The 25,214-nt window shown below is 43.1% G+C and overlaps 1 protein-coding gene across 3 annotated transcripts in view; it reads left to right on the forward strand.

Annotated features, from left to right (window-relative positions):
- The window catches only part of HAP1 (huntingtin associated protein 1), a 93,783-nt gene that overhangs the window by 61,005 nt on the left and 7,564 nt on the right, over positions 1–25,214 (forward strand). For 2 of the 3 annotated variants that reach the window (XM_040330990.1, XM_040330988.1), the window contains exons 4-16: positions 11,305–11,381; positions 12,507–12,623; positions 12,725–12,822; positions 14,516–14,624; positions 15,086–15,164; positions 17,386–17,516; positions 17,633–17,707; positions 19,045–19,182; positions 19,298–19,362; positions 20,545–20,739; positions 20,868–21,163; positions 23,564–23,776; positions 24,960–25,062. In XM_040330990.1, coding sequence (XP_040186924.1) covers positions 11,305–11,381; positions 12,507–12,623; positions 12,725–12,822; positions 14,516–14,624; positions 15,086–15,164; positions 17,386–17,516; positions 17,633–17,707; positions 19,045–19,182; positions 19,298–19,362; positions 20,545–20,739; positions 20,868–21,163; positions 23,564–23,776; positions 24,960–25,062 — 1,696 coding nt within the window. Of the gene's footprint in view, positions 1–5,192; positions 5,621–11,304; positions 11,382–12,506; positions 12,624–12,724; positions 12,823–14,515; positions 14,625–15,085; positions 15,165–17,385; positions 17,517–17,632; positions 17,708–19,044; positions 19,183–19,297; positions 19,363–20,544; positions 20,740–20,867; positions 21,164–23,563; positions 23,777–24,959; positions 25,063–25,214 lie in introns of those variants that run through there. The other variant, XM_040330989.1, reaches the window with a different exon arrangement.

The raw sequence follows: 25,214 nt of genomic DNA on the forward strand, positions 1-25,214 counted from the left end.
TCTCAGACCCGCTTCCTGATTGGCTGGGAGGAGGATCAGTGTGAAAATAGTGAATATTCATTCACTATTATCACACAACTGGGTGGGCTTGGAGCGCAGTGCTCTGTGCCCCGAGCCCATTCTTTTTTGAAGCCTAATCGGGTTCTTAAACCCCCCCCCCTATTGGAATCCATGCGTCCGGTCGCCCTGCATGTAGATTAGGGGGCTGGACTCATGGATAGGGGGCAGTGCCTGGGTGCCCCTAATGGACGGGCCACCACTTGTAGGCACAATGGTGAGAGGGGGAGTTCAGGGGAGGTGTAGGCACAATTGTGAGAAGGGCTGTTTAGGGGGGGTGTAGGCATGGTGGTGAGTGGAGGTGGGGGGGTGCAGGAAGATGTTACCAGTGGGGGGAACTGTGTTTGCATTCCTACAACTTATTCAATCACACTGTTCCCCAAATTTGACTTTTGGGGCTGTAGCAGGATGACTCATTAATATCTTCTGTCACTGAGATCTTGCCGAAACGTGCAGGTAACATATTGCATGTGAAAATAGGTAAATATACCGCAGTGCAAACAAACACAGTGATAATAAAAATAAGTGAGCAATAATAAATGCAAATATTGATGAATAAATGACCAAGCATGTGGCCAGTAAAATTTTGTTACAGGAAGCAGCATGAGTTCTCTCAAAACTTTACATGCATATCACCGCTAATCGGAAGTGATGTCACTGGGGTGCTGGAGTCAGTGACTAACACGTTTCGCCCCTCCCACAGGGCGTTATCAACGCCCTGTGGAAGGGGTAAAACGCGTCAGTCTCCTGTAACGAATGGGCCGCTCTTGATGTTTAATTCTTTGCTTTACTATGGAGCTTTGTGAACAAGTGTTTTACTGAATAAATCAACACATACTGCACAATGTGGACTCTCCCCCTTTCTGTTTGAGTACAAAATCGCAGGAAGAACTACACCTTGGATTTGGCGTCTCATCACCCTGATCACCAGTTAAGCCTGTTTTACCCACACGCAGTACTGCCTGAGGGCTCCATCTCATCTGGTGAGTCTAACCATCTAGGGGGAGGGGGGGGGGTGTGAAGCACGGATCACCTGTGTGGATATTAGAGCACGTCAGCACTTTTTTAGCAACAGCAGCACCTGTGAAGAATGTCTGCAATTTGAACTTTCTGTCTGTTTATTTGCACACCAGTGAACTTTCACTGGCTACCTGCTTGCTAATTTTTTCATCAATATTTGCATTTATTATTGCGCTCGTTTGTATTATTGTGCACTAGCACTGTGTATTAGGTTTTAGCATTTGGGTTTGTTTGTGGTGTGGTATATTTATCCATTTTCACATTAACCACTTCAGCCCTGGAATATTTGGCTGCTTAATGACTGGGCCATTTTTTGTGTTACGGCACTGCGTTGCTTTAGCTGACAATTGCGCGCTCATGCAATGCTGTACCCAAACAAAATTGGCGTCCTCCCCCCCCCCCACCCACAAATAGAGCTTTAATTTGGTGGTATTTGATAACCTTTGCGGTTTTAATTTTTTGGGGACAATTTCGAAAAAAAACACTATTTTGTACTTTTTGCTATAATAAATATCCCCAATTTTTCTTAAAAATAATTTTTTCCTCAGTTTATATATGATACATATTTTTCTACAAATTTTTTGGTAATAAAAATAAGCGTATATTGATTGGTTTGCGTAAAAGTTATAGCGTCTACAAAATAGGGGATATATTTATGGGATTTTTATTTATTTTTTATATATTATTTTTTACTAGTAATGGCGCGATATGTGATTTTTATCGGTGCTGCGACATTATGGCGGACATTTCTGACACTTTTGACACATTTTTGGGACATTGACATTTATACAGCGATCAGTGCTAAAAAATGCACTGATTACTGTGTAAATGTCACTGGCAGGGAAGGGGTTAACACTAGGGGGCAATCAAGGGGTTAACTGTGTTTCCTCATGTGTGTTCTAACTGTAGGGGGATAGCAGTGACTAGAGGAGATGACAGATCGTTGTTCCTAGCTAGTAGGAACACACAATTTCTCTCTCCTCTCCTCACAGAACAGGAATTTGTGTGTTTCCACACATACACACACACACACACGTCCCTGTTTTGTCTCTCTTGCCTGTGATCACACGTGGCCGGCAGTCATCGCCTCCCCTGCAGTGCAGTGGGCACGCACGTGCCTGCTATCGCTGCTTAAAGGGGCGACGTACAGCTACAACGGCTTGCGGGAGCGTGCTGACCTACCGCAGTATAATGATGGCGGCTGGTCGACAAGCGGTTAATTGATTGCTGTCACAAACACATATTGACTGTTGTCACGAACCGCAGCAACAAGCTCATTATTGTTTGTCGTCACATTTAGCACGGGTGAACTATTGTTTATGTTTATCAACCAATGTTGATATCTCTTTCACTTCCTGTCCTGAATACACAGGAGGAAGTGAGGAAAAATTCTACCTTTGTCAGCTATAATCAGAACTGGCCCTGCACAAAACCAGGAAGAAGCTTTGGCTAGAGGTGGGTTTTAAAGACGCACATTAATGCTGTTCAGTAATTGTTAATACATTCTGAAGACCTCATGTCCACTAGACAGTTTAAACAAGGCTCTTAAGGGCGTCTAGGGTCTGCCTCTAAACTCCCCTGGATGTTGGCCTATGTGTCCGTGCAACACATAGGCGTTTATATGCAGAAAGAAGAACTCGCTGCCAGCGCGTCCAGGAACAGTGGCCTTTTGGCAGAACAATGGTTGACGAGCCTAAATGCGCTTCAGCTTTAATTAATTTCAGAATTTATCCCAGCCATTGAAATGAATTAACACTCCTGAGCGTGGTACATGCGTTTTTAAAAGTGTCAAGTGTCAGGAAGAAAGGCGTCTAGGAGAGATGGCCAAGGAGCCCAGTGTGCATGAGGCCTAAATGTGTTTTTTTTTAGATGCAAGCAGTGTAAGTATCTGAATGTGATCTGGTATCTGTCTCTTGCAATCTCCGTACAGCAGAGCTGGAGGGTGAGATGAAGAAGCAGTACAAGGAGCCAATCGGTTCATGTGCTGACAAGGATACTACTGATTTCTACTTTTTAATATCAATGCAGAGAGAGCTCTGTTCAGTCAGCAGGGATGTGGTGGATTTTGTATCCATGAAAAGCAGGTGAAAGCAGCACACTGCTTAGGCACACATTTAACCCTTTGATTGCCCCCTTCCCAGCCAGTGTCATTAGTACAGTGATAGTGCATATTTTTAGCACTGATCACTGCATTCCCACCGGTTCCCGCAAAGTGTCAGATTGTCTACGGCAATATCTCAGTCCCGCTTTAAGTCGCAGATCGCCGCCATTACTAGTATAAATAAAAAATAGACTAACTTTTGCGCAAACCAATCAATATACGCTTTTTGGGATTTTTAATATATATATATAAATATGTAGCGGAATACATATTGGCCTAAATTGATGAAGAATCTTTTATTTTTTTGGATATGTTTTTCTAGCAGAAAGTATATATATATATATATTCAAAATTGTCACCCTTTTTTTGTTTATAGCGAAAAAACACTAGAGCATAGGTGGCAAACACAAGGCCCGCGGGCCGAATACGGCCCTCCAGGCCATTTCATGTGGCCCTCGCACCTCTGGTCCTACTCTAGACCCTTACATTCTGCTTTCAAGCAATGCATTCAGATTTTTCCCAGCAGCAGCATAAGGAAAGGGGGGAGCACTGTGATATAAGGGAGAGTGGGGGACTCAACTTCTGATGGTGGGGTGGCTCTTGAGATCTAATGTAAGGGGAGGGAATGCGCTGGACATCTAATCTTACAGCTACATGTGGCCCTTTTGAGGGCAATCATAATGCTGATGCGGCCCACAATGAAATTGAGTTTGACACCCCTGCACTAGAGGTAATCAAATACCACCAAAAGAAAGCTCTATTTGTGGGGAAAATGACATAAATTATAGTCTAAGGGCCAGATTCTCGTAGGAGCGCGTAACTTTGTGCGGGCGTAACGTATCTGATTTACGTTACGCCTCCGCAACTTAGACGGGCAAGTGCAGTATTCTCAAAGCACTTGCTCCGTAAGTTGCGGCGGCGTAGCTTAAATCGGCCAGCGTAAGCCCGCCTAATTCAAATGTGGGACAGGGGGGCGTGTTTTATGTTAATGTTCTGTGACCCGACGTGATTGACGTTTTTCACGAGCGGCGCATGCGCCGTCCGTGGAAATCTCCCAGTGTGCTTTGCTCCTAATGCGCCTCAAGGACGTATTGGTTTTGACGTGAACGTAAATTACGTCCAGCCCCATTCACGGACGAGTTACGCAAACAACGTAAAATTTTCAAATTCCGTTGCGGGAACGACGGCCTTACTTAACATTGGTACGCCACCATAGAGCAGGGTAACTTTACGCCGGGAAAAGCCTTATGTAAACGGCGTAACTGTACTGCGTCGGCCGGGCGTACGTTCTGAATTCGCGTATCTAGCTGATTTACATATTTTGACGCGTAAATCAGCGTACCCGCCCCTAGCGGCCAGCGTAAATATGCAGTTACGATCCGACGGCGTAAGAGACTTACACCTGTCGGATCTAAGGGAAATCTATGCGTAACTGATTCTAAGAATCAGGCGCATAGATACGACGGCGAAACTCAGAGATACGACGGCGTATCTGGAGATAATGCGCCCAAACACTTTGCACACCTTTTATTTTGATACACCAGGAAGGTATTTAGCTGATGGAAAGTTGTTGTATTGGATGCATTTCTATACATTTTGATACATTTTCCTCCACATTAGAAAATCTACAAAATCCAGGATCCTTGTGTCCTTCATCCAAATAAAGAATACATGGGATCTTGTGTGCAGACACCTCATACGTGGGCTGTGGGGTTTAGTATGTGACACGGACCTGTGTGTACGGACCTGTGTACGTGTGACAGCTTGCTTTGTTTCTAAGTTCCAATGTTTATGACTCTGATAAGAGCAGGTGCAGTGATGGATTGTCACAGCTTGGGACATACCACTTCCTTTTGAAAGGGGGAGGAATGATGGAATGATATATTTTGTTTTTCAAACTCAGTGCAGAGGACCACCCATACCAGTCAGAGCAGAAAAGGGGGGTATGTTTTTCCCGTCACCATCTGAAAAGGGACTTGCATTTTAATGCAGAGAGGACTGTGTTTTGTTTTGCTGCTTATCTCCTCCCTCTTGTTACTGGAGTAAGCCCTACCCAGACAGGTGTATACACAGAGCCACAAGGCTATAAAGCGGAGTAGAGGAAGCTTAGCTAGTAGACAATCAGGAGAGTGTACTTTACATGGTGTCCCTCAGTGCCTGTCCATCCTCTATCCGTCCTCTGATGCCGGCACGCTGGGCTCATCAGGATATGGTCAGGCTACGTTCTGGGTGCTGCCTGTTCAGACACTCTCCCAGCATCATTCTCTTAGAGGTCCATGTCCCCCATTGATTGATTTAGGGGCGAAGAAGCAATCACTGCTCAAATTCCAGCAGCCATGGAGTTCTGGGCAAACTCTCACAACCTGGCCAATGAAAATGAATGCAACGGGAACCACATTTTTGAAATTGACACTGACTACATGGCAGATGACCTGGAAGAAGGTAAACATTGATTTGTTGTTTCTGTAGCATGGAGTATGGCAGGAAAAATGATCCTATACGTTTTCAGTAGTAATGTGTCACATACAACAGTCTTATATAGTGTGATGAACAGTCATAACAAGTCTTTCCCGACACGGAGAGCCAGAAACACCCATTGTAAATATTAGCCAGCAATATGTACACCTTTCCGTCATCGGCTATCCCACAACAACAAGGCAAGCCCTGCATGTGCCTATTCAACTGTTACATTTAGTAAATGTTTGTGAATCCTTTTTTGTTTTTTTGGAAATTTGCTTCAATTGAGAAAAGGATCAAATTCAACCATTTCTTTATTTTTATTTGCATCAAACGATAGTTTGAAACAGTCAAATCTGTGATTAGTTGTTTATATCGCTATGTGTATACAGCTGTAAATGGCGTTTAGTGATGTAGTGGAGTTTAGGTCTGGTCATATAGGCCCAGATTCTCGTAGAATCACGCAAAACTGTGCGGGTGTAACGTATCTCATTTACGTTACGCCGCAAGTTTTACAGACAAGTGCTTTATTCACAAAGCACTTGCGTGTAAAGTTGCGGCGGCGTAGCGTAAATCACCCGGCGCAAGCCCGCCTAATTCAAATTAGGCGGGTAGGGGGGCGTGTAGTATTTAAATTAAGCGCGTTCCCGCGCCGAACGTACTGCGCATGCGCCGTCCGTAAAATATCCCAGGGTGCATTGCTCCAAATGACGTCGCAAGGACGTCATTGGTTTTGACGTGAACGTAAATGGCGTCCAGCCCCATTCACGGACGACTTACGCAAACGACGTACATTTTTAAATTTCGACGCGGGAACGACGGCCATACTTAACATTGGTTGCCCCTCATATAGCAGTGGCAACTTTACGCTGGGCAAACCTAACGTAAACGTCGTAACTTCACTGCGTCGACCGCGCGTACGTTCGGGAATTTGCGTATCTGGCTAATTTTCATACTCGACGGTGGCGACACCTAGCAGACAAAAAAAATATTGCGTTTAAGATCCGACAGCGTAAGAGCCTTACGCCTGTCGGATCTAATGGATATCTATGCGTAACTGATTCTAAGAATCAGTCGCATAGATACGACGGCCCAGATTAGGACTTACGAAGGCATACATGGCGTTGTGCCGTCATAAGCCCTTTGAGAATCTGGGCCAAAGTATTTTGTTTGGGATAGAGGTATAACTGAAACAAGCATTTCTGGCATACTAAGGCTGCCTTTCTCAATCTTGTTACCCCAGAAGAACCCTTGCAACAAATTTCAGGTCATGGGGAACCCCTGCCAATAATTCATGAGTCAGTGAAATTAATAAAATGACCCTTGCATTGATGGTCAGTGGGAAAATGACCCTTACATTGGAGGTTCATGGAAAGAATGTCCCTTACATTGGTGGTCAGTGGGAAGAATCCTCCTTACGTTGGTGGTCGGTAGAAAGAATGTCCCTTACATTAGTGGTCAGTGGGAAGAATCGTCCTTTCATTGGTGGTCAGAAGAAACCATGTCTCTTACATTGGTGGTCCGTGGGGAAAAATGTCCCTTAAATTGGTGGTTAGTGAAAAGAATGTCCCTTTACGTTGGTGGTCGTTGTGAAAAATGACCCGTACATGGAGGACAGTGGGAAGAATCGTCCTTACATTGGTGGTCAGTGTGAAAAATGACCCTTAAATTGGTCAGTGGGAAGAATGCTTCTTACGTTGGTGGCCAGTGGAAAAAATCGTCCTTACATTGGTGGTCTGTGGGAAGAATCTGCATTACATTGGTGGTCTGTGGGAAGAATCGTCCTTACATTGGTGGTATGTAGGAAGAATCGGCATTACATTGGTGGTATGTGGGAAGAATCGTCCTTACATTGGTGGCATGTGGGAAGAATCGGCCTTACATTGGTGGTATGTGGGAAGAATCGTCCTTACATTGGTGGTATGTAGGAAGAATCGGCATTACATTGGTGGTATGTAGGAAGAATCAGCATTACATTGGTGGTATGTGGGAAGAATCGTCCTTACATTGGTGGTATGTGGGAAGAATTGGCCTTACATTGGTGGTATGTGGGAAGAATTGGCCTTATGTTGGTGGTCTGTGGGAAGAATCGGCCTTATATTGGTGGCATGTGGGAAGAATCGTCCTTACATTGGTGGTCAGTGGGAAGAATTGGCCTTACGTTGGTGGCATGTGGGAAGAATCGGCCTTACATTGGTGGTCTGTGGGAAGAATCCTCCTTACATTGGTGGTCAGTGGGAAGAATCGTCCTTACATTGGTGGCATGTGGGAAGAATCGGCCTTACATTGGTGGTCTGTGGGAAGAATCCTCCTTACATTGGTGGTCTGTGGGAAGAATCCTCCTTACATTGGTGGTCTGTGGGAAGAATCGTCCTTACATTGGTGGCATGTGGGAAGAATCGTCCTTACATTGGTGTCATGTGGGAAGAATACAATTTCCAGAGCCAAGATCACTTGGCTCTGGAAATATGTAGACACCATCAAATAAGCAGTCGATCAACCACAGCTCAAGGACCCCTCGCAACCTTTGAAAGAATCTTGGGGATTGGCTGCTTTAGGGAATGCAGGGCACATGGCCGCATAGATTGTCCAGCATGCTGGGAAATATCCATTTGTCACTGAAGCATCTTGGTATGTTTATCAGATTAGGAGGAAGAGTTTGGTCAATTGCTTCAGGACTTACAAGAACTGCCTGTCTTGCCAGCTTAATACGAAACTGTTGCATTCAACCAATTTGTGTCCTTTGCTTAAACACAATGTGCAAAAATAGTGTCCCTTTGTCCCAGCTTAGAAAGTTGAAAAATGTGGTTTAGGTTGTCGAAGGTGGATATCTGGGGTGTCGTGAGATGCAACAGCTGCTCATCTCTTCCCATGCTGGCTGGTGGTCTGTGTACACAACTGATAACAGTATCTCTGGGGCTTTCTCTTTGGGTGGTCTGGCATGATCAGTGTGCCCAGTTCTAGGTGAATTATTGCAGGATACAGTAATATCCTAAATATATATTGTATGTTATCGCATGATACCATAATAATAATAATCTCACATGTATATATTATCATCACCTATGATTATGTGTTTGTATACATAGGGGTTAGGTAAATGTGTGTTGAGCTTTCCATGTTGACAAGCCACCACTCTTAGGAACCTATTGGCCAAAAAAAAAACCCACAGGTAAATACAATGGTGTGCATGTAGCCTAATCTGCAACCCATGCCAATATGACCAGGGTTACAGGCTTCAAAGTCCTTCAGTGAAGTGTAAATATGGGACAACTGCCAATCTGTGTATAAAATAGCGCTTCCACTCACTAGCCTGCCCTGCAATAAGTGGCATATAATCATTTCCTCGCTGTATACCCAAGTCACGTCCCCAGACAAAGTAATTGTACACCTGAGTGGAAGATTACAGTGATCACCTTCCTGATTGACGAGTGCTGCTGGTTTTAGACAGGCTTTCAATGGCTCCAGGGGAGATCTGAGCTCAGGGAAATTGCAAACAGCACCTTAAAGGGGTTGTAAAGGTACAATTTTTTCCCCCCTAAATAGCTTCCTTTACCTTAGTGCAGTCCTCCTTCACTTACCTCATCCTTCCATTTTGCTTTTAAATGTCCTTATTTCTTCTGAGACTTCCTGTTCTTCTGTCTGTAACTACACACAGTGATGCAAGGCTTTCTCCCTGGTGTGGAGTGTCGTGCTCGCCCCCTCCCTTGGACTACAGGAGAGTCAGGACACTGTACGTTGCAGATAGAGAAAGGAGCTGTGTGTTAGTGGGCGTCCTGACTCTCCTGTAATCCAAGGGAGGGGGCGAGCATGACACTCCACACCAGGGAGAAAGCCTTGCATTACTGTGTGTAGTTACAGAAGAACAGGAAGTGAGCATTTCTCAGAAGAAATAAGAACATTTAAAAGCAAAATGGAAGGATGAGGTAAGTGAAGGAGGACTGCAATAAGGTAAAGGAAGCTATTTAGGAAAAAAAATTGTACCTTTACAACCCCTTTAAGTTCCAAGTGGACATGTACATGTGGTGTGCGTGTGTGTGTGTGTGTGTGTGTGTAATATATAGAACACATACACACTGGAATCAGGACTCAGGAATCAGGACAGGCAAAACCTCCCAGTGCACAAATAAACAGTAGTTTAATGTGCAATAATCACTATTTTGTTTCCATAACACGAACATTTTTTATGCCAAAAGCTTTTGGGTTAAAACTTTGGTATTCAGGCTAAATAGTCGTGGACTTCATCTCTCAGCATGCGTAACCTTTCCACCGTCTGGACCCAGCAGTCAGCCCACTGTTTCCGATCAGCAAAACCCAATTATTTTCAATTACTGTCTTCATCAACTGACACGGTTCATTCACCCTTTGTAGAGGATATGGTAGGGCCTGCATAAGGGAAAGACCAATCGGAGGGGTGAAGCTTTTCAATGTGACTGGAGGCACAAACTTCTGATAAAATATTATATTCTGGGCAAATGTCAGCTTTACACAATCATTTTAAAAATATATATTTTTTTGAATGTGTCCTTTTTTTCCTGGATTATACAAATATTTGAATTTCCACATGTACAAAATATCTTCAACAGTACTCTCATTCTGGTAGCTGCACTGAGCCCATATAAATTAGATCCACACTCCCTTTACACAATTTAAAAATGTTCGGCTTTTTTATAATTTGTTGTTATTTTTAAACTTCAGAATTATTAAGAGTAATAATAATAAATAAGTAATAAGAATAATAAATACTTCAAATCTTTATAGCTCTAAAAGCTATCATTTAGTAAAATATGGACAATAAACGAATTGCACTTTTATCAATATGTAAAAGCGCTTTAAAACAACAAAGACTTAAAAGATGGGTTTGAGTTGGTTTCTAACAGCTTGGGACAGGCCCAGACCAGCCATATGGGCTGGGTAATGCAAGGGTCCCCAACCCCCGGGCCATGGACCGGTACCAGTCTGTGGCTTGTTGATGACCGGGCTGCACGGCGGGAGGTAAGCGGCTAAAATAGACCATGATCGCCACTTACCTCCCGCTATGCGGCCATGCCTGTGTCTCCTCTCCCGCCACGCCAACAATGTCATTCTATAAGCAGAGCGAGAGATCTGCACAGAGAGCGGGGGTCTTTTCATATTCCTGTGGGTAATCATCCGCTTGTTAAGATGATCCAGATCTGCAGCTTTTCCTGCCCTGCTGATAGGATGACATTGTCGGTGGGTTGGAAGACACAGAAGCTGAATTCTGCCAAAGGTAGGACTGTGCAGGGGAGACACTGTGATTAGAGAGTTAAGGGGGGGGGGGGTTGACTACAATGGGCACCGTGATAGGGGGGCTGTGATGTAAAGGGGCACTGTAATGATTACAGTGCAGTCCCATTTACATTACAGTGCGGAGGACCGTCTCCGTGAAAATCCTGTCACTCCCGCCCCCGTGAACTATGGTAACTGTGATAGGTGCATGATGAGCTGCGCTGCTGTTAAGTTTCATTAATTAATGGTACACCAATGCACATCCAAAAGACGTTCTATGAAAAATTCAGACTGCACCTACTTTTTCATTAGATTACAAGTTTAAATAGGCTGCCTATTACAATTTGCTTCATTGCTCGAAAATGCATGTTCTGCATTGTGGTGAGAATGTTTCCGAACACTGTTTTTGTGTCTTACAGTCCTATGTTCCGAGCGAGTTGGCAGAATCACCAAGGCCTATCGGGACATAGACGCTGTGACCAGTCTGCTAGAGGAGGTATGTAAACACTATTAGTTACATCAGTATCCTGTTACCCAATGTTACATTTTTTTTATTAATTTAAAATCTATACCAAGGCAAAATAATGCCAAAACATATTCAGTTCATCTTTGCAATACATGCACATTCTGACATGTTTTATCTTTTTCAAAAATGTTACAAATACAAAAAAAATTGCCCAGTGATCTGCCAAAAATCCAGTGTACTGTACTTTTGCTGTACTGAAATCTGCCTGCTTGTCCCTCGCCACCCTCTGTTCCTCCTCTCCACATGCATACATTGATTTCTTCCCCAGCAACCAGAAAAACACTGGCTCTGCCTTTTCTGCCAAGAGCCCCTCCACACACTGTGTTGGAGGGAAATGGCTATTGGCATATGTAGTTCTGGGGACATACCTACATTGATAGAGAGATGCCAGCAGCTGCCCTGAAAGAGTTTTAGAAGCCCAGCGATGATGTCACAGGGAGTAGAAAAAAGTTGTTTCTTGCTAAAGCAACAAAGGTAAAAGACAAAGATAATAATGGGCCCTGGTCTAGAGGGGCAGAGGGAGATTTAGGGCTAAATTTGGATAAGGTCTGAATATACAGTTCAAAGCCTTACTCTGCTTTGTTAATTCAAGGAAAAACAACGGGTTTATTTAACAAACAAGAGTTTAGTAATCATTTGAGCAAAACAGGTGCTACTATGGCAATAATACTTTTTTGGCGCATGCCGTAAACTGATGTAGCTTAGGAAAAATATTCTGATCCTAGGGGGTGTGCCTGGCCTTTAACCATCCCTTCTGTTTCGTGCCTTTTGGGGTGTAGACTGCCTCCAGTCCTCAATTAACCACAAACCAAATGTAAGCTGAAACCACCACTCATCATTGGCACCAAAGAGGAGCACTCAGAGCCAGAGATCGCTACACAGGATAAGTTTTATTTATTAGAAACCGTACATACCAATCTAAGAGCAGGTATCGCTGAAACTAATAAAATGGGAAATCTGATATCATTGATGTTCGCACCCATGCTGTGTTTATGTTTGTATGCATGTGTATGTACAAGGGGTCTTGAGCAAGATTTTATTTTTTTATTTTTGTGGGACTTGTGTATTTATGTTGCATGTTATTGTCATCCACAGAAAGAGAGAGACCTTGAGCTTGCTGCTCGTATTGGCCAGTCCCTTTTAAAGCAGAATCGAGAACTGACGTCACGGAACGAGTATCTGGAGGAACAGCTGGAGGCCGCTAAAGAGGAGGTAATTATGGGGCGTATAAAGGGGTTGAAAGGTAGTATTAAAAACTTGTTTAACATTCAGAGTGTGTAACTTTTTATTTTTTTACTTTATTGGATTCTTAGGTTTATCAGCTTCGACATGAAGTCTCCATGCGGGAAGACCTTCTCCATCTGTACACCAGCAACTTGGACAGCGAGTCCACATCTGCCATTGCAACGCCGTTAGTATTTTCTGTACAGGATTTTAACACATCCTTAGTATTGTAGTTTAGGATGTTGGATCATTCCCACATGGATCTGACATCCTGATTATTTGGGGCATGAGAATTAAGTGCAGACTCAGAAACCTAGTACAGAATCCCACCAATAAAGTCCAGTGGCGGTTCGTCCATAGAGGGCGTTGGAGCGCCGCCCCCTCTGGCTCCCGCACACACCACTGACTAATAACATTGATTCATGCATTGCATGAATCGATGTTATTGTCGCCGCTGGCCGGATTCAGATGGTCGGACTCGGATATGAGCGCCGGCCACCTGAATAGCGGCAGCTGGTTGGCTGTACGGAAGTGCCTATCAGAGCCCGGCTCTGATAGGCTTTCCGAGTACAGCCCTCAGCCTTCCGGATGCTTATGCAGGGAATGTACCGTGGTGCGTTCCTTGGATAAAACTGACAGGCGTCTCAGCCAATCAGGTTGACCGCTTCTGGAGATCGCTAACCTGATTGGCTAAACCGCCAGGAAACACACAGCTGACACCGCCAGTGACACCGCCGCCAGTGACACCGCTGCCACCACCGCCCATGTATTGTGTCTGATCGCACACAGGGCTTGGCATTCACACCACCAGCTACCAGCATCCGTGCTTTGTACTACTGCACGTGGGTTGTCAGTGGGCTCCCCCCGTGTTGTGTGATGCGGCTCCTGGGCATGCATTTATAGCATATAAATGGTATTTATTGTTTATAGAATATTAATGGCATTTATAGAATATAGAGGGCATTTATAGTTTATAGATGGCATTTATAGTTTATGCTGGCATGGCACAGTGGCTGCGTTTGATGGCATGGCAAAGTGGCTGCGTTTGATGGAATGGCACAGTGACTGCGTTTGATGGCATGGCACAGTGGTGCGAATTGATGATGGCATGGCACAGTAGCTGCGTTTGATGGCATGGCACAGTGGTGAGAATTGATGGCACAGTGGCTGCGTTTGATGGCATGGCACAGTGGTGACAATTGTTGACACAGTGGCTGCGTTTGATGGCATGGCACAGTGACTGCATTTGATGGCATGGCACAGTGGTGACAATTGATGGCACAGTGGCTGCATTTGATGGGCACAGTGAGGCTGCATTTTTTTTTTTTTCGTTTGCCCCCCCCCAAAAAAATTTGAGCACCAGCCGCCACTGATAAAGTCCCTGCGAGATATATAATAAACTTTCAGGTGGGTTTATTTTCCTGCATTTATCAAAATCTGAAATATTGATTTTAAGTGAACCGACCCTTTAACCATTGCCATAATATACACGGGTGAATCTTGTACCTGCTTGTGCCCACTCTGCCAATGAGAGACCGTAATATGACAACATGTCTTGTATAGACCCAGAAGGCTTCCCCCAAGGTGAATCTATTCAGCTTCACTGTCTTTGAAGTCGCCAATCTGGAACTGGTATGAGGCCCTTTCTAAGTGGTGTTGGCCAATTTATATAGTTAACTCCTAGATTTTGTGCTGCCCTCTTAGGCAGGTGGTAGCATAAGAAGACACTAGGCAAGATTAACTAAACACAATATAAGAAGAATGCTTGGTTTTCTTTTGATTTGTATAAAATGTACTGTTAGGCAGGCATAGGCTGCATCTAGTGAGGGAAGTACTGTATAGTAAAATGACTGACTATGTACTTTATTTTTTCTTGGTAGGCTGCCTAGAAATCACTCCTCGTTCTGTCTTGAGCAAGATGTCCATCTAGATGCCCTCCAACAGAAGCTCAAAAACCTGGAGGAAGACAACCGGAAGATGCGTAATGAGGTAAGCTCAATTTAAGCACTATAAAGCATGTATGGTCTAAGCTAGTGGACTCCAAACTGCGGCCCTTTAATAGCCTTTATACATCCCTTGGGGCACTCTTCCTCTAAATGATATGAGGCATTATTCCTCCCACTGACACCGACAGTGGGGCTTATACTATATCCTGCCACTAATGATTGGGCACTATACCCCCTCTAATATCAGTGGGGTATTATTCCTTTCACTGATACTAATGATGGGGTACCATACCTCCTCCTACTGACCACCAACCCTGAGGCCATGTTTATTCTCACTGATGCTGGGCCCTAGACATTTTATACCCCCACCAGTCACAATCCGCCCCCCCCCCCCCCCCTGAAGTCTGAAGAACAGTAAACCGGACCTTTGTTTGAAAAGTTTGGAGACCCCTGGTCTAAGCTGTAGTCCACTTACAGTTGTCTACTTTTTTTTTTTATTGACAGGCCAGCCACATCCTTGAAAGAACTAATGACTATGAAGATCAGGAGAGTTCACTAATGCTGGACTGCGTAGAACAGTTTTGTGAGTTAATATCCAAAATCTTTGATCTTCTGAGACAGTTGACTCCAACCTGATTCAAAATTAAACTTGAGTCACAACTTTCTTTTTTTAGTTGTTACTACAATGGAGAAAAGTTACAACCTCTGTTAGGTTTTTATTGCTGTCAGTACATGAAGGAGTATTTTTCTAACTTTTTTTCTTGCTAAAGACAAAAAATTAACAGGATGTAAGAGGAAATCTTTTTTTTTTTAAAACGACCCAGAAAGCGATAAAACAGGGGTCTGAGCCTTTACTATGCCATGCAGAACTGAAAACAAGATGGAAATAACAAACCTACAGGGATTTCAGTTTTAACTGATATGGCAGAGAATGGCCACACTGAGCTATTTTTTATTTTTTTATTTTTTTTACATTTTCTACATGTTTGAGTCCTATATCCCTGTGGATCTCATAAAGAACAGTTGGGGGAGTTTATCAAAACTGCAGTAGACAGTCTGGAGCAGCTTTGTCAAACAACAAAGGAAAATTCCCAGCTCAACTTTCCAGCCAGAATGCAACAAACCAAATTGTCCTGGCTAGTTTATGTTAAAAACAGGGGTTTAGTTTGCACACATTTGCAAATACATGTGTAAGCTGCAGAGGCCACGACAAGGCAAAATTGGGCTAACGTTACTGTTTAGTTTTTTTTTTTATAATTCAGTGAAGTATCTTTTTCCAAAAAAATTGTGTTTGAAAGACCACTGCGCAAATAACCATATGATATAAAATAAACTGAAAAAGAATTCTTCTAATGGGACTTTATAGGGGCAGTATCTCCTTAATGATCAAACAATGTTGAAAAAATATTCATATGATCAAGATCAATGGCACATCTATCAGTCCGTCCCCACAGTAACCTTAGACTCTGAACTGTCCTTTCAGGCCCACATCCAATCCCTGTCCAAATCATGCCACCTCCGCAACATTTCCAGAATACGCCCCTTTTTAACTAATGACACCACCAAGCTTCTAATTCGCTCCCTGATCATCTCTCGCCTCGACTACTGCAACTCCCTCCTCATTGGATTACCTTTACATAGACTATCCCCCCTTCAGTCCATCATGAATGCCACTGCAAGACTCATCCACCCCACCAACCATTCAGTGTCCTCCACCCCTCTCTGCCAATGCCTCCACTGGCTTCCACTCACCCAACGAATAAAATTCAAAGTACTAACAGTAATTTACAAAGTCATCCACAACTTGGCCCCCAGCTACATCACTAACCTAGTCCCAAAATACCAACCCAAGACCTCCTGCTCTCTAGCTTCCTCGTCGCCTCCTCCCATGCTCGCCTCCAGGATTTCTCCAGAGCTTCTCCCATCCTTTGAAACTCCCTACCCCAATCTGTCCGACAGTCCCCTAATCTATCCATATTTAGACAATCCCTCAAAACTCTTCTCTTTAAAGAAGCCTATCCTGCTTCTAAGTAACACTGTTTTACTTCCTCCATCAGCTCATCTCCCACAGCTATTACCTTTTGTATCAATTGACCCTCCCTTTTTAGATTGTAAGCTCTAATGAGCAGGGCCCTCTGATTCCTCCTGTGCCAAGTTGTAATGTAACTGTAATGTCTGCCATTATTTTGTTAAGCGCTGCGCAAACTGTTGGCGCTATATAAAACCTGTATAATAATAATAATGTATTTTAAAAAGTTAAAAAGCAGCTGCTTTTTAACTTTTCAAATAAAATATGAATATTTTTTCAACATTGTTTGATCACTAAGGATTTTCTGCCCTTATAAAGTCTCGTTAGAGGAATTATTTTGCAGTTGGTTTGATTTGGGATGCGGGCAGCAACTCCTAATATTTAGCACAATTCACATAAATTATGATATAAAATATTGTAATGACTGTCATGTTATTTTCTAGGTCTATGCTAAAAAAAATTATATATAATGTTTGGGGGTTCGAAGTAATTTTCTAGCAAAAAATACTGATTTTAACTTGTAAACAACAAGTGTCAGGAAAAAGGGTTGGTCTTGCAGTGGTTAAGCTTTGAAAAATGAAATATAGCTGATTGGTTGCCATGCACAGCTGCTCCAGACTCCGGCTGCTTCAGCTTTGATAAATTCCCCTCTGTTTTTTCTTATTTCTTTTTACCTGAATGGGTTCTTTTTCTGAAATGATATTGGATTTGTGGCTTGTGGTGAAATTAGACCAACCTGTTTTTGTATAAATATGTATTGTGGTATTTCTTTTAGCGGAGGTCAGTAAGCAGATGGCACTGCTGGCAGAGGAACTGGCACGCAGGGGAGAAGATGCAGCCCGGCAGCAAGAAGAGATCAGCCAGCTTCTTTCCCAGATTGTTCACCTGCAGCAGAAGTGTCGCATGGTGAGTGTTTATTTCTAATGTAAAAACCGTTGCCTCAACTGTACAGATTTTTAAGGCAGAAAAGTCACCGACTATTGTAATTTCTGCTATTAAAGTATATTTACTTTTTTTCTTAGAACTCCACAGAGAATGAAGAACTTCAGCAACACCTAGCTGCTGTAAAGGAAAGGGAATGCTTTCTGAAAACTGAGGTAGGATGAAAACCTGGCACATGTGGATCACTTTAAGAGGCTTACACTTTTTCGGGAGTGGATTAAATCCTGTTACTGAAACTCCCCATTTCTGATATGCATTAGCTGAGACCCTAATCTAAATCCCCAGTGCCAAACATGTGGCCTTTGGTAATTATTGCCCACCACTTGGGCTTCAGAAGTTAGTTGGAGAGGGAGCATTTGTTTTTAGGGGCTATAATAGCAGCCTAGTAATTAACTGTAACTAGCTGTTCATATAGCAAGCCCCAGTCTGAATGTCTCCTGCAGCATGCCTATAGTCTCTGACCATCTATTCTAGTATGACTGCAGCCCAAATGGCTTTCTGTAGAATTACCTCTTCTAAATCGTATACAGGGCTTGTTGGACATGTTGGTGGCAACAGTTGAGACCTCTGTATTTAGTTTGTTGACCAACACTTGTCTAAATAAAGTCACTCTTCAGTAGTCAATGGTTTATGTCCACATTCTGGTTCAATGTATTTTATACAGTAAAGAAAATTAAATGTGAAGTAGGAGTAGAATGATGTGACCAATCTATACTACTCTAGGCATTGTAACTATAGAGCCATGAAGTCTTTAGACGGGTGAATGTCGCACTAGTGTACCAGGTAGTGAAATATCTGCCCATCTTCCATCATATTGCCTTGTTGGAAAAAACGTTGTTTTCAATTGCAATCCTTTTTTAAACCTTGAAAATGCTTATTATTGTACCTGCCCTAAACCATACATAGCCCAATAATAACTTTAGGAAGTTATTAGTTGCTTTGCAGTAAAATTACTGGATCGTGTATCACTATCCTAAAGTTTGTAAAGGAATTTTTTTTTTTATCTTAATAGCTTCCTTTACCTTAATGCAGTGCTGTTTTCATGTCCTCATTGGTCGTTTTTGCTCTCAAGTTGCTGTAATTCTTCTCTGATCTCCACACTTCCTGATTGTCTGTTTCCTGGTATCCACAGTACTAGGAGCTTTCTCTCTGTGGTCGCCAACTTCAATGAGGTGTGATTACTGTGTGTCTAGTTTCTAGTTTTGTTTTCCAAACCATCACTGCCCTGTATTGGCTCTGTATAGCACAGAGGCAGGAAATAACATGCAAAAACGAAACTAGAAACTACAGGTACATTATATGATTGATTTTTATCTCTTAATCGTTTTTAAAAGGAATCCGTTAACTATTATGTCTCTATACCCTGTAAACAGTCTTTTCAGCAAAAAAAAATGTTTCCTTTACAACTCCTTTAAGGCATTTTATTTGAGTGGGGCTCTTGTGAATACTTATCAAACTTGGTGGTCAGCTTAATTTTGTGGACCTCTTTTAGCTTCAAGACCTTCTGGAAAAGCACAGTGAAAGTGAGGAGATGCTGCATGAGGCACAGGAGGAGCTAAAGAACCAAAGGAACCGAAGCCTCCCCAACAGCAGTATCAGCAGATACAGCACACTGAACATTTTCCCTTTGGTAAGTAGCAGAGATTGAGCAAGACCCACTCAGTAGGGTTATGGACCATTGATGCATGTTCCTGTGGAGTCGTGTCTATAGCATTGTAGCCTTATTATGTCTTTTCTATCCACAGGATTCCTTAGCAGCAGAGATTGAGGGAACAATGAGAAAGGGGATTGATGCATCATCAGAACTAAAGTAAGTTACATAATACTAATCGATAGGTTTTCAGTTGCGTGCCTCCAGAATCTGGATAGATACAGCTGAAGCCCCATCTCTAATTAATCAAAATATGTCCATATTTGGGCATTCACATGTCACCTTTAAAGTGGTTGTTAAGCCACTTAATGCACTTTATATCATCCTGGCTGCTTAATACTCCTATGTGCCCCTGTGTGTGCGTTTCATAAAAATAAGCTGTTTATTACCAGTTTTCAGAGCGGCGATCACGTGACCCGCCAGCTCTCTCCTCTCCCCAACTGACAGCTAGAGCAGACTGGGCTGAGGATTTCCCGCTGATGTCAGTCGGGAGAGGAGGTGGAGGAGGAGAGAGGCGGTGGGATTGCTGATCGCCGCTCTAAAAACTGGTAAAGAACAGCTTATTTTTATAAAACACACACATAGGGGCACATAGGAGTATTAAACACTCAGGATAGTATAACGTTTAACGAAAACTTCAGCAGCGGGAGGCGTGGGCACTGACACAGGAGCAGACAGGCAGGGAGGGGAGGGTGGAGAGAGCACAGAGGACAACAGGAGAGCTGCAGATGAAAGTGGCATGTAAGCTGACCACAGTGTACATGCTCAGCATGATACACTGTGGTCAGTTACAAAGGAGAGGGTATAGCTAGGCAGGATCAGGCAGGTATTTCAAGTGATACAGGGGTCCAAATGATAGAGCATGTTATACAGCACAGCACCGTGCTTGTGCTGTATAACATGCTCTAAGAGAACAGGATCTCGCTCTATCTCTCTCTCTCATTTATTTATTTATATATATATATATATATATATATATATATATATATATATATATACATACATACATACATACATACATACATACATACATAATGTTTTTTTTTTTTTTTTTGGTTAACAAACGCTTTAAGTCCTCCCCCTTTTACAGCCACACATTTTGGATTGTCCTTCCCAGGTTTCATCTGGGATTGTGCTTTCTGCAGGTAGATGGCAGCATCAACCTTATCCATCTTATAAAAGGTCAGGATAGAGCTGGTTAAAAAGGAATAGTGGAAATTAAAGTAGAGGTATAGCAGTCAGATCCCGCTCTAGATTAGGGTAGGTCTGTTTGGTTATGACAATATTATTTTGGAAGTTGTGGAAGTCTGATACATTATGTATTTGCTGCACCTCACACAGGAGCTACAAGCGAGTTTTTGAGACCGTGAAAGCCGCCAACCTAGTGGTAAGGTCACGTGGTCCTTCTCAGCGGCCATCTGCTGCTCCAAGCCGTGTGGGCACTCCTCCAATGAGCTTCTGTGAATCAGAGAATTCCAGCATGGAGCAACTGGAGGAGGAGACTTTGCTTCAAGGAGAAGGGAACGAATCTTTTGTGTAAGTTTCAGGTCCAAAACATTCATGCAGTGTTTTGTAGCCCAACTGGAGCATTGTATAATACCATGTAATTGTTTTCATCTTTGCAATTGATGGTCCTTTCTGAAATGTTTATTTGCCACATGCAGTGCTGGAGAGAAGAAGTTGGGAACACCCGGTACACCTGGAGGACAAGACCTGGCCGCTGCACTTCAGAGACTTAGCGCTCAACAAGAATCCGACTCTTCAGATCTGTTTAGGGAGAGGGAACACAAGTTGCAACAAGTTGGAGACGTCTCCAGTGGATTCCTTACACCCAATGATAGCATCCTTTCCACTGGTACCAATTATTCTGGCATTTCTGAAGCCAGTGGCAGCTCTAGTCTATCCATGGGATCAAGATGCTACCTACCGGAGAAGCTTCAAATTGTCAAACCACTGGAAGGTTAGTACATGGCTTGGTCCCTATAGAACAGAAAGATGTTTGCTTTTTATTTTTTATTTTTTTGCTTCCTACTTAAAGCGGATCTCCACTCTAAAGTGGAGTCCCGCTGATCGGCACCCTCCCCCCCTCCGGTGTCACATTTGACACCTTTCAGGGGGGAGGGGGGTGCAGATACCTGTCTACAGACAGGTATCTGCACCCACTTCCGGCCCTACGATACGGGCAAAGGACGGGTTTTTTCCTTACCTTCCGTCCGTCCCCCGTTGTATGCTGGGAACACTCGGCTCCCAGCACACAGCGGGAGCCAATCGGCGGGCGCAGCGCGACTCGCGCATGCGCCGTAGGGAACCGGGCAGTGAAGCCGGAGCGCTTCACTTCCTGGTTCCCTCACCGTGGATGGAGGGGGGAGCAGCAGGGTGACGAGCGATCGGCTCGTCATCTGCTGCGATCACCGCTGGACTCCAGGACAGGTAAGTGTCCTTATATTAAAAGTCAGCAGCTGCAGTATTTGTAGCTGCTGGCTTTTAATATATTTTTTTAGTGGCACATCCGCTTTAAAGGGGTTGTAAAGGTAATAAAAAAAAAAAACCCTAAATAGCTTCCTTTACCTTAGTGCAGTCCTCCTTCACTTACCTCATCCTTCCATTTTGCTTTTAAATGTCCTTATTTCTTCTGAGAAATCCTCACTTCCTGTTCTTCTGTCTGTAACTCCACACAGTAATGCAAGGCTTTCTCCCTGGTGTGGAGAAAGCCTCTTGAGGGGGGAGGTGGCGAGCAGGAGTGTCAGGACGCCCACTAACCCACAGCTCCTTTCTCTATCTGCAAAGTAGAGAGTGTCCTGACTTGCCTGCTTGCCCCCCTCCACCCTCAAGAGGCTTTCTCCACACCAGGGAGAAAGCCTCGCATTACGGTGTGTAGTTACAGACAGAAGGACAGGAAGTGTGGATTACTCAGAAGAAATAAGGACATTTAAAAGCAAAATGGAAGGATGAGGTAAGTGAAGGAGGACTGCACTAAGGTAAAGGAAGCTATTTAGGGAATTTTTCTTTTTACCTTTTACAACCCCTTTAGTAGAACTATAAACAAAACTTTTTATTTTTTTTAAATTTTTGGATAGAACAATGGAGGGTTTGTATTTTTTTCACTATCTGTGTCCCATTTTTTTCCTTCACTTACTGTCCCATAGCCAAACAGGAAGTGAAGGGAAATCTCTGCAAATTAAGGGAATCTATTGGGTGTTAGTGGGCGTCCTGACACTCCTGCTCGCCCCCTCCCCCCCTCAAGTGGCTTTCTCCACAATCTATTGGGGACCCCCAGGCACCCAGAACTAGTCCTCCCGGAAGATTTCCCTCTATTACTTTTGTGGGGAGGATGGGGGCACAGATGGCAATAAAAACCTTACAAGTGTTCTAATCCCTCTCTACTCTATCCAAAACAAAAACTAAATAAAAAAAATTGCCTTTAAAAAAAAAAAAAAAAAAATCATGCTCTAGTGACATCTAAATACTGTTGCTTATTCGTAATCCACACCATGATTTTACTAGTTATTTTTTTTAATTCTGTTCTCACATTTGACAGTCTGGCAAATGAAAATTGGTTATACTTCAAGTTAGTAAAAATATAATCCCCTGTAGGAGAACTTTTGTTTTGCAAAGATTTTAGCAAACTATGTTGCTTACTCCTACTTTCCTCATTTGGCTTACTATGGCATTATCATGTCCTATCCCACAACTACGCGCTAACTGTTATGCCGCGTACACACGGTCGTTTTTTTGTGATGGAAAAAAACGTAATTTTTTAGCATGAAAAAAAACAAAGTTTTTCAAACTTCATTTTAAAAAACAACGTTGCCTACACACCATCGTTTTTTCAAAATGCTCTAGCAAAGCGCGGTTACGTTCAGCACGTACAACGGCACTCTGTTCCATTCAAGCTCGCATCATAACTTGCTTCTGAGCATGCGCGGGTTTAAAAACATCGTTTTAAATGTTGTTTTAGCCTACACACGGTCATTTTTTTATGACACAAAAAACAACGTTTTGAAAAACAACATAAAAAAATTGAAGCATGCTCAAATGGTTTTTTTTGTCGTTTTTCAGAAGACATAAAACAAAGTTTTCCCCACACACGGTCATTTTAAATGACGTTTTTAAAAATGTCGTTTTTTTCATCACAAAAAACGACCGCATTAGGATCTGCCTCTGTTTTGGGCTCTATCAGGTCTTTCTCAAGGCAGAAGAATGTGCTGGAGAAGATTATTATTTTCCTATGATGGTATGCTGGCACCATCCACAAATTCACTTATTGGGCAAGCTTGTAAGATGTGTGACAGATACATAAGATAGGGTGGCATGCCTACGTGCTGTATGTCCATGGTAACCTTCTACATCATTTTTCCAGGTTCAGCGACCCTCCTGCACTGGCAGCAGCTAGCAAAGCCAAATTTAGGTGGCATCCTGGATCCCAGGCCAGGTGTTCTCACCAAAGACTTTCAGGAGCTGGACATTGATGTTGAGGATGTCTACAACCTCAATGACTTTGAGGAAGATGAGCCAATTTCCTTCCAAGCTACAGTGACCTCCACTCCTACCAAAAACAGGAATATGAATAGCAGTGAGTACCTGATTGGTTAAGTCTCTTTTTAATGTGATTGTAAAGCTTGAATTATTATTATTTTTTAAACAACAAGCATAATAAACTTGCCTGCTCTGTGCAATGGTTCTGCACACAGCAGCCCGGTCCTCCTTTTCCCTTGTCCTCTTTCGCCACTTCCGGGACGGGCTATGCAGACACACAGCTTGGCCCCGCCCCCCACTTTGATTGACAGCAATGTCTCCCACTGCTCTCTGCCAAGCCTGTGAAAACCAGGAGAGAGGAGAATAACTGTTGCAAATGTGCACCGTGCTGGACCGAGATCGGGTTTAGGTGAGGCTGGGGGGAAGCCACTATTAAAAGTGTTTTTTTTTTTTTTTACCTTAATGCAGAGAATGCATTAAAGGGGTTGTAAAGGTACAATTTGTTGTTTTCCTAAATAGCTTCCTTTACCTTAGTGCAGTCCTCCTTCACTTACCTCATCCTTCCATATTTTTTTTAAATGTCCTTATTTCTTCTGAGAAATCCTCACTTCCTGTTCTTCTGTCTGTAACTCCACACAGTAATGCAAGGCTTTCTCCTTGGTGTGGAGTGTCGTGCTCGCCCCCTCGCTTGGACTACAGGAGAGTCAGGACGCTCTCTTTGTTGTAGATAGAGAAAAGAGTTGTGTGTTAGTGAGCGTCCTGACTCTCCTGTAATCCAAGGGAGGGGTGAGCACGACACTCCACACCAGGGAGAAAGCCTTGCATTACTGTGTGGAGTTACAGACAGAAGAACAGGAAGTGAGGATTTCTCAGAAGAAATAAGGACATTTAAAAGCAAAATGGAAGGATGAGGTAAGTGAAGGAGGACTGCACTAAGGTAAAGGACGCTATTTAGGAAAACAAAAAATGGTACCTTTACAACCCCTTTTAAGGTAAAAAAAACGTTTACCTTTAGAACCACTTTAAACTCCGAGAATTCCGAGACCCAAAATAAACTTAACTGGTGGCCATTCGCTTTCAATTACTTTTTTTTAAGTGTCCTGTAGTTTTTTTGGATGGATATATAAAATCTGTTGTTGTGGTTATTTCTATGCAATCTCCATCAACCTTTTCATCTGTAGATGTCACAATCCGCTGTGTCTCCATTTGTTGTCTAACTTCTGTGGCACATGTCTGTCATATTCCATGTCTGTAATAAGTAGCTTCCTTGTGTGTTTCAGTGTTCAGTTCTAATAACAACCTCCCCCAGACACCATCTACGTTCACCATAACCACATGTCGCACCCCGCACACTCTACAGGACATTACAATGGTCACTTCCAGGTAGGTTTCCTCCCTCATGTTATACTGTGTATTTATGTCTGCTTGTTTTAGCTTGGTTGACACTTAAACATTCATTCCTTGTGTACATGTCTATTTAATAGCTGACTTCTATAACAACTCACAAGTCACTCCATCCACACCACCTTATTGAT

Source organism: Rana temporaria, chromosome 12, assembly GCF_905171775.1.
Source record: "Rana temporaria chromosome 12, aRanTem1.1, whole genome shotgun sequence".
NCBI lineage: Eukaryota > Metazoa > Chordata > Amphibia > Anura > Ranidae > Rana > Rana temporaria.